At 42.7% G+C, this 14,225-nt stretch overlaps 1 protein-coding gene across 3 annotated transcripts in view; it reads left to right on the top strand.

The window, feature by feature from the left end:
- The window catches only part of LOC108524330 (zinc finger protein OZF-like), a 56,743-nt gene extending 46,761 nt beyond the window's left edge, over positions 1–9,982 (top strand). Inside the window, exons 1-5 of one of the 3 annotated variants that reach the window (XM_017865376.1) lie at positions 43–127; positions 815–885; positions 5,040–5,166; positions 5,424–5,516; positions 8,738–9,982. In XM_017865376.1, coding sequence (XP_017720865.1) covers positions 877–885; positions 5,040–5,166; positions 5,424–5,516; positions 8,738–9,837 — 1,329 coding nt within the window. In that variant the 5' untranslated portion in view covers positions 43–127; positions 815–876 and the 3' untranslated portion in view covers positions 9,838–9,982. Of the gene's footprint in view, positions 1–42; positions 128–147; positions 418–814; positions 886–5,039; positions 5,167–5,423; positions 5,517–8,737 lie in introns of those variants that run through there. The other 2 variants (XM_017865375.1, XM_017865377.1) reach the window with 2 other exon arrangements.
- The last annotated feature ends 4,243 nt before the right edge of the window (positions 9,983–14,225 follow it).

Raw genomic sequence — 14,225 nt, 5'->3', positions numbered from 1 at the left:
GACACAAAGCCACGCCTCCAAGGCGGAGTTCACGCACGCGTACTCAATCACCAGCGGAACCGCCTCCGCCGCGCTCGGCGTCGAGGGCCTACGGGACGTCAGTACGCATGCGTACTTTGTGCCCCAGGTAGCTTGTCTCTTAGCCGGGGACGCCTCTATATTCCCGTCTCTGGGAGCGGGGGGCGGGGGGGTGTGTGTGTGTGTGTGTGTGTGTGTGTGTGTGTGTGTGTGTGTGTGTCCTGGGGCTGCACATGCGCACTGCGAGTCCTCGCCTACTCCCGGAAACCACTGCGCACACGCGGTGCGGCAGCTGCTTCGGATCAGCGGGCTCCAAGGACGCCTGGGTGGCAGCGTGGCCGTTTCTTTTTTCTTGGACGGTATTTTCCCAGCGCCACGCGGAGCCTGGGCCATTAGGAGGTTTGTGTTGCGTCGGGGCGGTCTGTCTCAGAGGCATTGCGGGGAGGAGTGGCCGGCTGAATGGCTGGAGGCCCAGTGATCCGTGCAGGCGACCCGGCCTGAGTGTGGAGGAGGCGGGTGCCTGACAACAATGCGCGCGTGAGCTGTGTGTTGGCGTTTGTGTACACAGAGGGCATTATTAAAATTACTCTCTGTGTGAATGGTTCTATCCCAGAGTAGGCGACTGGAGCATTGAAAAAGGCCCAGTTACAGTTTTAGGAACCAGAGCTGCACGCTAAACAGTGTTTTCTTTTGACAGTGAAATCTGTCGTTCTTGGAGTTTGTTAGGAACGTGGTTGAAAATGGGTGGCAGTGGGTTCGAGAATCTGGTCACTGAAGTTTTCTTCCTTCTCCTTAGCTCTGCATTTCCAGGACCCGGTCACTGTTCAGGACACTGTTCCAGCGCAGTAGTCATTAGCCATGTCTCAGGTAAGTTTTTGTTTTACCTTCTTTTCGTGCAACATCATAGGTTTTAAGTCCTGGGCACATCTACTTTTGCTTACTTGGGTGGTAAAGACTGACACCGGGACAAGGTTCAGGTCTTTTCATTCAGCAACACATGGGATTATAGGGACCTCTCAGAGTCCATGTCCTGTATTTTAGTGTTCATTTATTCACTGAATGAATTAATCTGAATCTCCACTGTCACCAGTCTTCTTTTAAGCACTATGTGGTGGGTCAAAGATACTTTCCCTGGAGAAGACGAGAGCCTTTATCCGGGGACTGTCATCTTCTTGAAGTAGAGGTGAATACTCAGTCATCTTTGACTTTCTTTACTGCTCCAGACTGAGAGGACGCAGCATAGAAAATGCTAGTGAGTGGTTTAGGCTCAGTTATGGTAATCTGCCTTTGGAAATTTGGAGGAATGGGAATGTGATTGATGTCTTTTTTTTTTTTTTTTTTTTTTTTTTTTTTTTGAGACGGAGTCTCACTCTATCGCCCAGGCTGAAATGCAGTGGCCGGATCTCAGCTCACTACAAGCTCCGCCTCCCGGGTTCACGCCATTCTCCTGCCTCAGCCTCCCGAGTAGCTGGGACTACAGGCGCCCGCCATCTCGCCCGGCTAATTTTTTGTATTTTTTAGTAGAGACGGGGTTTCACCGTGTTAGCCAGGATGGTCTCGATCTCCTGACCTCGTGATCCGCCCGTCTCGGCCTCCCAAAGTGCTGGGATTACAGGCTTGAGCCACCGCGCCCGGCCGTGATTGATGTCTTGAGCATGAAGTCCAGGTTAAAGTCAGGCCGTTTATTCGGACATTAGTCAAAGATAGTGTTTCGGATCAAAGGTTCCAGTTTGAAGTTGGGCAGCTTAAAATAGTCACAGGCTTCATCTGTGGAATTCTGGGAAAAACCTATTGGCTTTCTGTAAATGAGGAACAAGAAGTATGCCGCAAGGGACAAGATGGATGAGCTGGCTCTATTTCCCAAAATAGAGTTCTCTTCAGGGTATTTGCATGGTCTCTGAAATTTTGTGCAAATACAACCAGATTTGATTCTTAGCCTGCTAAGTGTAGTCACCAAGACATTTTGTTTGAAAAATAGATTTTCTTCTCAAAGGGGAAACATATTTTCTTTCTTTTCTTTTTTTTGAGACGGTGTCTCGCTCTGTCGCCCAACCTGGAGTGCAGTGGCACGATCTCGGCTCACTACAAACTCCGCCTCCCAGGTTCAGGCCATTCTCCTCCCTCAGCCTCCTGAGTAGCTGGGACTACAGGTGCCCGCCACCAGGCCTGGCTATTTTTTTTTTTTTTTTTTTTTTTGTATTTTTAGTAGAGACGGGGTTTCACAGTGTTAACCAGGATGGTCTTGATCTCCTGACCTCATGATCTGCCCACCTCGGCCTCCCAAAGTGCTGGGATTACAGGCGTGAGCCACTGCGCCCGGCCTATATTTTCTTTCTTTTAGGAAAACAGGCGGTATTTTCCTTACTCATTCTGTTTCGGATTTTGAAGCATTTCAGATTAGGGATATTCAACCTGTATCTTTTGGTGATCTTTTAGAAGATGTAGTTGTAGAAAAAATACTGGCATCTGGGCACACCTGTAGTCCCAGCAACTTGGGAAGCTGAGGCAGGAGGATCACTTCAGCCCAGCATTTCAGCACTGTAGTGCAGTGTGATCACACCTGTGAAAAGCCACTGCATTCCAGCCTGGGCAGCATAACAAGACCGCTCTCTCTTAAAAGAAAAAGAAAATACTGGCATCTGAAGAATATCAAGAAAAAATATTCTTTAAAAATATTGTAGTCTGCCTCATTTATGGTGACAGAATTCAGGATAGCAAGAGGTGTGTCTTGAAGCAATCTTGAAGAATCTTGGAGGTGCTGGTAATACTCAGTTTCTTGATCAGGGATCTGCTGATGGGTGGATTGTTTGTGTAAACTGATCATATTGGACATGAATTCATCATATTGATCATGGCTTACTTCAGCCTCAACCTCCTAGGTTCAAGCAGTCCTCCTGCCTCAGCCTCCTGAGTAGCTGGGACTATAGGTGTGAGCCACCGTGCCTGGCTAATTTTTTAATTTTTTTGTAGAGACGAAGTCTTGCTGTGTTGCCCAGGCTTGTCTTGAACTTCTGGGCTCAAGCAGTCCTCCTGCCTTGGCCTCCCAAAGTGCTGGTATGGCAGGCCACGTCTCACCAAACACAGGTCTCCGTAACAGCTGTTTCAGTACTGACAGACAGGTTAAATATGAAAAGCCAGTACCCTTATACAGAGGCTGGAATGTAACAAAAGCCCACGAAGAGTTTTGCCTTGGCCTTTCCTGGGCCTTAAAGCATGACAAAATAATGAAGGAATTCTTAATTGGACCCATATAGGATGAAACAAGTTTTCCTGGGGGGTCTGAAGCAACTCCCTACGCCTCCACAAACAAGTTTATTGGAGGTCTGAAGGAACTCCCCAAACCACCGTGGTTTAGCAGGAGACAAGATAAGGGTAATCACTCCAGCACCCTACACCCATTTAGATTAAGTAAATTTACTGAGGCTCCAGAGGAAGGTCTTCAAGACTCAGTCTTTGGTTATAGATTAAAAGAAGTTAATCACTTGTCTTTAGATGAATGCACACCTACACATAGATATATAGCTTAGAAGGTATATAAGCTCTGGAAAACTTTGTAATTTTGAGTTGGTCTGGCAGTAATTTCCAGGTCTTCTCCCTGTAACTGGCTACAGAAATAAAAACTCCCTTCCTCCCCAGTTCATCTGCATCTCATTATTGGGCCTCAATAATAGCAGCCTGACCCTCAGCTTAGTCCAGGAGCACTGGGATTATAGGTGTGAGCCACTGCACCCAGCGATACCGAAGATTTCTTAAACCCGACATTCAAGTGAGAAAAGAGGAACCTTCTCTGCCTCATGTTTAGTACAATAAAGTTTCAATAGCTTTTGACCTTTGTACTGTTGTTACAGATGGTGCAGGGGTGTATCTGGAAAGGACAACACAGGGCAACTGTATATGATTGGAGTAATTGGGAATCATAGTTGTGTTATGAGTTGATGAAGTCCCAGTTGATATTGGAAAGGAAAACTAACCATAGGCTGGGCATCCTCAGTTCTTCCCAGCTTCTTCAAAAGTAGCTGAGGATGAAACCTTCTTCCTTGCTTCTGTTGCACACCCTGATGGAGGCAAATAAGGTGAAATAATAACACATCTGCTGCAGTTTTCGGACCATTACATCTACTGCCCTAAAATGTAGCTGCAAGAGCAAGGACTACTTTATTTCGTATGATTCTATGGGTGAAGAATCCACACTGAACTCAACAGGGTGGGAATGATTAATCTCTGATCGTATGATGCCTGCCGGGGCCTGAATCCCCAGGATGGCTTCTTCATTCATATATTTTCTATTGAGCTAGAATAGCTGGAGTCATATATCTGGGCCACAGTTCTTTGCTGCTAGCTGGTCCCTCAGCTTTGTTTGATGTAGTCTCAGAATCCCTCACTCGCCATTGGCAATGTCTCATTGGCTTTTCTTATGCGAGACGCTGTCTCAAAAAAAGAAAATTATGAAATCAACTGTGATAATTCCTTTACAAATTGGTTTTGAATACATGGATACACAATCTCTGGGCAATACATTTCTTTTTTTTTTGAGACGGAGTCTCGCTCTGTCGTCCAGGCTGGAGTGCAGTGGCGCAATCTCGGCTCACTGCAAGCTCCGCCTCCCGGGTTTATGCCATTCTCCTGCCTCAGCCTCCCGAGTAGCTGGGACTACAGGCGCCCACCATCTCGCCCGGCTAGTTTTTTGTATTTTTTAGTAGAGACGGGGTTTCACCGTGTTCGCCAGGATGGTCTCGATCTCCTGACCTCGTGATCCACCCGTCTCGGCCTCCCAAAGTGCTGGGATTACAGGCTTGAGCCACATTTCTTAAATTATTCAATGTTTTTTGAATCACCCTGTTCATCTTGAATGTTTCCCTTAGTAAGTATTTTTCTATACCCAAATTTTAATAAACACTATTTCACAGTATGGTTCTTCAGCAACTTAAATAAGCCACTCTTACAAGACAGAGTCCTTATCAGCTCCTCCCAATTTCCAGTTATTTACCTGGACGCTTCTAAGAAAGTGTTTGTCATTTCAGGGATCAGTGACATTCCAAGATGTGGCCATTGACTTCTCCGAGGAAGAGTGGGGATTCCTGAACCCTGCTGAGAGAGATTTGTACACAACTGTGATGTTGGAGAATTATCAGAACCTGGTCTGGCTGGGTAAGTGCTTAAAGCCCTTAATTCAGCATGTCTTGAGCATGTCTTTTTTTTTTTTTTTTTTAAATACTGAGAGTCTTTGGTGAGATTCAGAATTTACATGAGATGTGGAAATTGAAGTGAGCAGCTTTCTTTATCCTATTTGCCAGATATTCTAATTTTTTTGTTTTTATAGTGGCTTGTGTTTTGATTACAGCGTTGATCTGTCAGAATACCTGAGTAACCAGAGCATAGCCAATTCTTTCTATTTATTTTCACAGGACTTTCCATTTCTAAATCTGTGATTTCACTGTTGGAGAAAAGGAAACTGCCTTGGATAATGGGAAAAGAAGAGATAAGAGTCCCATTGCCAGGTGAGTATGAAGAAGCAATTAGCAGGGGTAAGCCATGTATATGAAAGGCATACCAGTTCTAGAGGGCAAAGCACCTTTAAGATGCGAAGGATGCTGTCTTCCACTGTTCCATACACATGTAGACATTGAGGCTCCTTGAGTTTGAGTTCCTAAAAGGATACTGATCACCCCCCGTTTATATCCACTTTTATAAATGCCTGTGGGCTCAAAAATTACAGGTGTGTCTTTCCTCTTTGTCTATGGTAAGCTTCTTTTTAAACTCAGTATCCTGTTTCTCCAACTTTTTTTTTTAATTTGATCCTTTGATACTGTGGTGTTTTTTACTGTAAAATGACTTATATAGTGGTCTGATTGTTTGAATGGGTGTATTCATTGGTCATTTATTCACTAACATTCATTCCTTTTTTAAAACTAATCAACTGTTGAGAGTCCTCAAGACCATCTCCAGGTTCAAGGACTTACTAGGAGTAGTCACAGGAGTCATCATATCGTTGTATTCATGCCTGCAAAGTTAGTGAATAGTCCAGAAGAACACCATCATTGGTGTTTGCAGATGCCAGCTGCAAAGTATGGGGATCCCCAAGACCACCCTGAATTCTGACACGAATTGCAAATCCAAAGGTCCCCAAGATAATTAGGTTTGATAATTCACTAGGACTCACAGAACTTACTGAACTCACTGAAAGCTGTTATACTCATGGTTACAGTTTATTACCATGAAAGGATACACATTAAAATCAGCCAAGGAAAAAGACATGGGCAGAGTCTAGGAGGACTTCCATTTATGCCCCCACAGTGAAGTCATGGACAGTGTTAACTCCTCCTGACAATGATGTGTGGCAATATGCACAGTGTATGGCCAACCAAGGAAGCTTACCTGACCCTTGGTATCCAGACTCCTCATTAGGGCACCATCATGTAGACATGGCTGACTGCTCATGTCTCAGCTCAGGCTCTAGCCCTTCTGGAGGTCGCCCTAATATCATGTGACTTGGAGCCCCACATAAATCACATAATTTGACTCTCTGGTGTGGTCCAATGCCCATAGGTAAATAGAGACACTTTTATCATGCAGGATATTTCAAGATGTCAGAGATTACCTCCCAGGAGCCAAGGGCAAAGACTAGACCTCTCTTTGGAAAAGGTTAAATTCTTGACTGCACAATGGCTAAGTTTTATTTTAGCAAGAGATATAAAACAAAATCAGCAAAGCTAAGCTCATAAGGCAAGGTCTGGAGGAAATCAGGAATGTGCTTCCGAGATTCCTCTCCCAGTGGAGTCACAAAGGAGGTACTTAATTCGTCTAGCAGCAACTTGTGTGGTATGTGTGAGACAATAGCAGCTAGACAACATTAGACTCAGTGCCAAGGAATTTTACTGAGGGAAGCCATAAAGGTACCCTCTGCCTAGTATACGCTAAAAATCCAGACTCTCAGAATGAAAGTAGGTGTTCTGCATAAATCACATCATCTGCACAAATAGTTTAGGCACGGTAAGTCACTTGTACCAGTTCCGGGAATGGTAGAAACCCTCCTGAAACCCAAGTTCCTTAGAGGTCAATCAGGGGCCAACCTTGTAAGCACACCTTTCTTAGGAGAACAGTCTCAAAGCCTGCTGTGTTCTTTTCTGAGTTTGTTTTAAAGTATAGAAACTTGCAGTGAGTTTACATTTGAGTGAGGGTATTAAGACTTGCTTCCACAAACCTTGTGCAAAGTAGAAACTAATTAACTGGTAGAAACTAATTAAAATGGGTTATTTTGATGTGTGGGAGTTAGTATAGTTTTAGCTTCAAAACTTGGTGATATTTAAAGTTACAGAAAGTGAGGAAATGAAGTACATTTCTGATATATTTATTTAGGGAATTGTTAGAATTAAGATATGTCTTGAACTGTACATTAGAAATATGTAACTGGATCTCAATAGTAATTCAGAATTGGAGATGAATGTGTTTTTTATATGTTTTGTGGTGATGGACCCTTAGGAATGGAAGAAATGAATTGCCTATGGATAGCAGAGGACTAATTGATTGGTAGCAGGAGAAACAGGAAACATCCTGTGTTAGAATTCCAGGGCCTCACTATTCATGAAGAAAAGGTAACCAAAGTAAGACCAAGACGTTAGAGTAAGACAACATTGAAAGGTAGTTGGTATCTGACTAATTTATGGTTCTTGCTAAAATGGATATTTCTGTGGTGCAAAGGATGTAGAACAATGATCTTGAATCGTCACATTTGGTAATAATCTTTTATTTGAGTTCATTTTAAAAAACCATTAGGCCTTGTGGTGGAGGTCCCCTGTAAAACCAGCTCCTCTTGCACCCTTCATGAGGTTAGCCCTCTCCACTGTCTACATACACAGTTTAATCTGGAAAAAATAGTGGGATTCCCACATGTTCAGTCATTCTCTGTAATTGACCACGGTTCTGTTCTTAACTTTTACATCAAGCACAGCCAGCATCTCTGCCCTTTAGCTCCTAAACAGTAAAAATAACTACAGGTTAGAAGGGTATTATGTTCGTCTTTGTCGCAAATCCTATTGCCTTTCTTTAATTTTTGATCATGTTGATCAGCCTTCCTGTAATGCCATTTTGGCTTCTGCAGTTCCCCACCGTACATGTTTTCTTAAGCTCTAAATCTGTTTCCTTGCAGCCTGCACTTGACCCTCTTATTTTTCTTGTTTGCTTAGCGAGCTCTTCAATCTCAAAATGTCTGTATCTATGAGAATTCATGCCCTGTCTGTCCCTGATTATATGATTGATTCTATTGTTTCTATATTATGTCAAATTGTTTTCTGCAGTAAAGTAACTGGAGGTGCCTTCTGTCTGGACACATTAATTCCTCCGGTGAATGTGTACATATACATACAGAAACTATCATTTACCTTTTTGTGTTTTGAAACTTGTGGTATAACTTAGCACATAAGTCTGCATCTTGTTCTTTTCACTGAATACATTATCCTGCAGGTCAGAAAACAGCTGAAGTTCAGTCTTTTTAGTAGCTGAGTAGTACTACAGATAGAGATATACCATGGTTAATGATGAGGGACACCTAGTTTGTTTCCAATGTAAAGCTTATTTCAATAAGCATTCTTATCAATATAACCTTAAAAACTGGTAGCTTAATTTCTTGAGTAGGTGCCTAAAGTGGGTTTGAAAAGATAAAAGATGGGTGTGTTACATTAGTTTAACTTGCTTCTGTTCATTGATTTTTTTCCCCGTTCAGATGCACCAGGTGCAGAGATTAAGGAGTTATCTGCAAAGAGGGCTATTAATGAAGTATTATCTCAGTTTGACACAGTGATAAAATATACAAGAAACGTATGTAAGGAATGTGGAAATGTATACTGCCACAATACGCAGCTTACTCTCCATAAGAGAAATCACACGCGAAAGAAATGCAATCAGTGTTTAGATTGTGGGAAACACTTCACTCGTCGGTCAGCTCTCATTCAGCATCAAAGAATCCACACGGGAGAGAGACCCTATAAATGTAATGAATGTAGTAAAACCTTCAACCAGAGGGCACACCTTACCCAGCATGAGAGAATTCACACGGGTGAGAAACCTTACAAATGTAAGGAATGTAGGAAAACCTTCAGCCAGATGGCTCATCTCACACAGCATCAGAGTACACATACGAGAGAAAAGTTCCATGAGTGCAGTGAATGTGGAAAGGCTTTCAGCCGTTCCTCAGCCCTTACGGATCACCAGCGAATTCACAGTGGAGAAAAGCCATATGAATGTAAGGAGTGTGGCAGAGCCTTCACTCAAAGTGCCCAGCTCATTAGACATCAGAAAATTCATTCTGGAGAAAAACCCTATGAGTGTAGTAAGTGTAAGAAATCTTTTATACGCCTGTCTTCGCTGATTGAACACTGGAGAATTCACACTGGAGAAAAACCGTATCAATGTAAGGACTGCAAAAAGACCTTTTGTCGTGTCATGCAGCTCACTCTGCACAGGAGAATTCATACTGGTGAGAAACCCTATGAATGCAAGCAATGTGGAAAGGCCTTCAGCACCCGTTCTTCCTTTGTTACTCATAAGAGAACACACAGTGGAGAGAAACCGTATAAATGCAAGGAATGTGGAAAAGCCTTCAGTGCACACTCTTCCCTTGTTACTCATAAGAGAACACACAGTGGAGAGAAACCCTATAAATGCCATGCCTGTGGGAAGGCCTTTAATACTTCCTCCCTACTTTGTCAACATAATAGAATTCATACTGGTGAAAAACCCTTTCAGTGCAGTCAGTGCGGGAAGTCCTTTAGATGCAGCTCTAACCTTACTCGACACTGTAGGATGTGTAATGGAAAATGTTAGCAAAACCAAAACTCAAAATGTTAATTCTGATTATTCCATATCATCTCCAGTACTTTGTACTGTGAGTCTTTTAAAATATGCTATCTTAGTTTGTATGGCATGATACTTCATTGCACTTTTAACTTAAAAATGCCTTCCCTTGACTACTGATATTTTTTGTGAACTGTGTGTTGAAGTCTTGCTGATTATTTTTTAGAGGTTTTTCTTCATGTCCAGTTATGAGAGTTCACCAGATTTTGGAAATATTTTCTATTCTGTAACCTACCTTTTCATTTACATAATGGTGACAAAACAAAAGCCTTAAGTTTGATCACATCCAATTAATCACATTTTTTTAATGGTTATGCTTTTATTTATTTTTCAGACAGGGTCTCACTCTGTCACCCAGGCTACAGTGCAGTTGCACAATCATGACTCACTGCAGTCTCTGCCTCCCGGGCTCAAGCGATCCTCCCACCTCAGCCTCCCAAGTAGCTGGGACTATAGGCATATGCTACCACACCTAACTAATTTTTATATTTTTTGTAGAGACTGGGTTTCGCCATGTTGTCCAGGCTTGTCTCGACTTCCTGAGCTCAAGCAGTCCATCTGCCTCAACCTCCCAAAGTGCTGGGACTACAGGCGTGAGCCACCGTGCCTGACCTACTTATGCTTTTTATCTTCTAAGAAGTATTATTTATTCTATGCTGAGCTTGTGTAGAATTTCTTACATGTTTTCTATAGCTATTTTGCATTTTTACCCTTTACAGTTAGATCTATTTCATGTTTTTATTATGGATAATGGAGGAGGTAAAGGTTGAAGTTTATTTTCCCCCGTATTATTGACCCACAGTGACACCAGTTTTGGGAGATGTCTTTCATTTTCCTCCTTACGTTGTTATTGGCACCTTTTGCAAAAGTCAGTTATCATGGGTACACTTCTGAAATAATCTGTTTCATCAATCTCTGTCTTCTCAGCAGTTCCACATTGTCTTAATTATAGCTTTAGAGGAAGTCTTGAAATTTGGTAGTCTAAGTCTTCCAGTTTTGTTGTTATTTTAACAAACTCTAGGCTGGGCATGGTGGCTCATGCCTATAATCCCAGCACTTTAGGAGCCCCAGGCGGGAGGATCACTTAAGCCCAGAAGATCAAGACCAGCCTGGGAAACATAGCAAGACCTTGTCACTAGAAAAAAATTTAGAAATTAGCTGGGCATGGTGGCGCACCCATCTGTAGTCCTAGCTACTTGGAGGCTGAGGTGGGAGGATCGCTTGAGCCCAGGAGTTCAAGGCTGCAGTGAGTTGTGATCACACCATTGTGGTTCAGCCAGGTTGACAGAATGAGACCCTGTCTCTTAAAAAAAAAATTCTGGTGATGCTTTTCTGGGTTAAAAAATACAAATAAAATAAAAATTGGCCTCACTACTCTAGCTTATTTGCATTTTCTAATAAATGTTCAGAGTCACCTTGTCAGTTCCTACCAAAAAGCCTGTCAGTATTAAAACTGAGATTGCATCAACTCTGTAGATATATTTGAAGAGAACTGACACTTAACAGCAGTGACTTCCAGTCTGTAACCTTAGCATAACTTCTATTTCAGTTTCCTTTAATTTTTCTCAGAAATACTCTGTAGTAGGCCGGGTGTGGTAGCTCATGCCTGTAATCCCAGCACTTTGGGAGGCCAAGGCAGGCGGATCATGAGGTCAAGAGATCGAGACCATCCTGGCCAACATGGTGAAACCCTGTCTCTATTTTAAAAATACAAAAAATTAGCTGGGTAGTGCGTGCCTGTAGTCCCAGCTACTCGGGAGGCTGAGGCAGGAAAATCACTTGAACCTGGGAGGTGGAGTTTGCAGTGAACCAAGATCGCACCACTGCACTCCAGCCTGGCGACAGAGTGAGACTCTGCCTCAAAAAAAGAAAAAAAAGAAATACCCTGTAATTTTCTATATAGAGATCTTGAATGTATTTTCTTAAGCTTATTCATAGACATTTTCACAATATGTAAATTGGTTTGTCTTTTACTTTTCCAGTTGTTTGCTACTTGTACATGAAAATACATTGAGTTTTGTACATTCATCTTGCATGTTGTCTGGAACATTTCACTTATTCTTGGAGTTGTCATATAGATTTATTGATTTTTTTCATAAGCAATGGTGTCATCTGTAAATAAAAAGTTTATTCATTTTTGGTCTTCATGCTGTCCTTTTTTTTCTCCTCTTATTGCAAGTGCTGTGTGACCTCCAGGACAGTGTTGAATGAAAGTGATAAATGTAGGCACCTTTGTTTTACTTTCAATCTTAGGAGGAAAAACTTAATGGGGAAGAAGTGGCAACTCTGAGTCAGGATGTAGACTTCTTAGCACGTGCATTCGAGCACCTTGCTCAAATCCCCAGATTTCCCTATACCTTCTATGCTCCCTTTAAAACAATGCTTTCCTTCCACATATCTTTCCCCCAAATCAATAATGGGTCAAATTTCAGCAACCCCAAACTGGGGAAGTTCTGGGACTACTGTGGTAAGAACTGGATTCAGACACCAAAGGAGCTGTAGGACCTGGCTAACATGTACGAGCAAGAACCAGAAGAGTATACCTGGGAGGAGATCCTGAGACTGCTGCATCAAGGGGTAGAGTACAAAGTTGAATAGGGGAGAGTTTTCTGCTATGAGGTCACTGTATGACAGGATTAACACACTGGCAAGGGAAAAAGATGCTTCTAATGGATGCTGGAACCGTTTTTGAAGCTTGGAAAAAGCATTGGTTCTCATTAAATAAATGGAGATAGCAGAACTGCCATGACAAATGATGACGGGATCAAAAGAGGTGGATATACAAGAAGGGAGAACAAGCGTCATGGAGATGGCCGACAGTGGCTGTCCCTAGGCGAGAGCTGGCTGCAAGAGGTGCCGCTAGGGAACTGGGCTCTCTAGTTGCAATGGGAATGATAGGATCTCAGAATAATGGCAGCAGCCAGGTGATAGCTCTTGGCATCCAAAGCAAGGAGAGCCATAACTACCATATGGGTAGAAGGTTTATAATAGTATCTGCGGAGATTGATCTTCAGAAATCTGTGGGTCTGGCTCATAGCACGAGTTTGCCAATGGCAAGTCATCTGCTGCCAATAAGAGTAAACTGAGACAATGTGTTGCTCTGTAGACCAGGCGGGAGTGCATGGCATGATCACAGCTCACTGCAACCTTGAATTCCTGGGCTCAATTGATGATCCTCTCACCTCAGCCTCCCAAGTAGTTGGGACTACAGGCACATGCCACCACACCTGGCTAATATTTCTGTTTCTTTTAGAGATGGGGTCTCCTTTTGTTGCCCAGGCTTGTCTAGAACTCATGGTATCAAGTGATCCTCCTGCCTCAGCCTCCCAGTGTTGGAATTACAGGTGGGAGCCATAGTGCCTGGCCCAAACTTAATTAAAAAACCAGAGAAGGCAAGGTGCAGTGGTTCACACCTGTAATCCCAGGACTTTGTGAGGCCAAAGTGGGAGAATTACTTGAGCCCAGGAAATTGAGACCATCCTGGGCAACATAAGAAAACCCTGTATCTACAAAACAATTTTTTAAAAAATAAGTCTGGTGTGGTGGCACATGCCTGTAGTCCCAGCTGTTCAGGAAGCTGAGGTAGGAGGACTGCTTGAATGGGAGGTTGAGGCTTCAGTGAGCCATGGCTGTGCCACTGCACTCCAGGTTGAGATGCCATCTCAAAATAAATAAAATAAATATAGGTGCTGTGGCCACACAGTCTCTGTTGCAACTACTCAGCTCTGCTGTAGTGAAGCCAAAGCAGTTGTAGACCATAAATGCAATGTGTCACACTCAGACTTTATAAAGCAGGCAGCAGGCTGGATTTGGTTTTTAGACCTTGCACTAGGCAAAATGGGATATTATGTAAAAATAAAGGTATTTATTTTACATAATCGAGGGTTAGTAGTCTGTCCCTGTAAGTCAAACAATATAAATTAAAAGCATAAATGTCTGGAAACTCAAGGTGTTGGCAAAATGTTTTAGGAAATTCTGATCCAGCATACCAAATTATATAAAACATGGAGATTTTACCATTGCAATCTAGTGGCTTAAAGGACTTATTTAGAAACTTGTATCCGAAAATGCAGAATACATATTTTTTCAATGTTCATGGAACATATATAGAAATCAATTTTGTACTTAACCACAAAAATAAATAAATAAATAAATAAATAAATAAATAAATAAATAAATAAAGTCAAATTGGGCGGCACACTGGCTCATGCCTGTAATCCCAGCACTTACAGGGAGTGCTGGGAGGCCGAGGTGGGTGGATCACAAGGTCAGGAGATCCAGACCATCCTGGCCAACATGGTGAAACCTCATCTCTACTAAAAATACAAAAATTAGCTGAGTGTGGTAGCACGCAACTG

The sequence above is a fragment of the Rhinopithecus bieti genome, unplaced genomic scaffold, assembly GCF_001698545.2.
Source record: "Rhinopithecus bieti isolate Rb0 unplaced genomic scaffold, ASM169854v2 scaffold_81780, whole genome shotgun sequence".
NCBI classification, from domain to species: domain Eukaryota; kingdom Metazoa; phylum Chordata; class Mammalia; order Primates; family Cercopithecidae; genus Rhinopithecus; species Rhinopithecus bieti.
The sequence above is the reverse complement of the archived record's forward strand: the minus strand, read 5'-3'. Positions and strand labels throughout refer to the sequence as shown.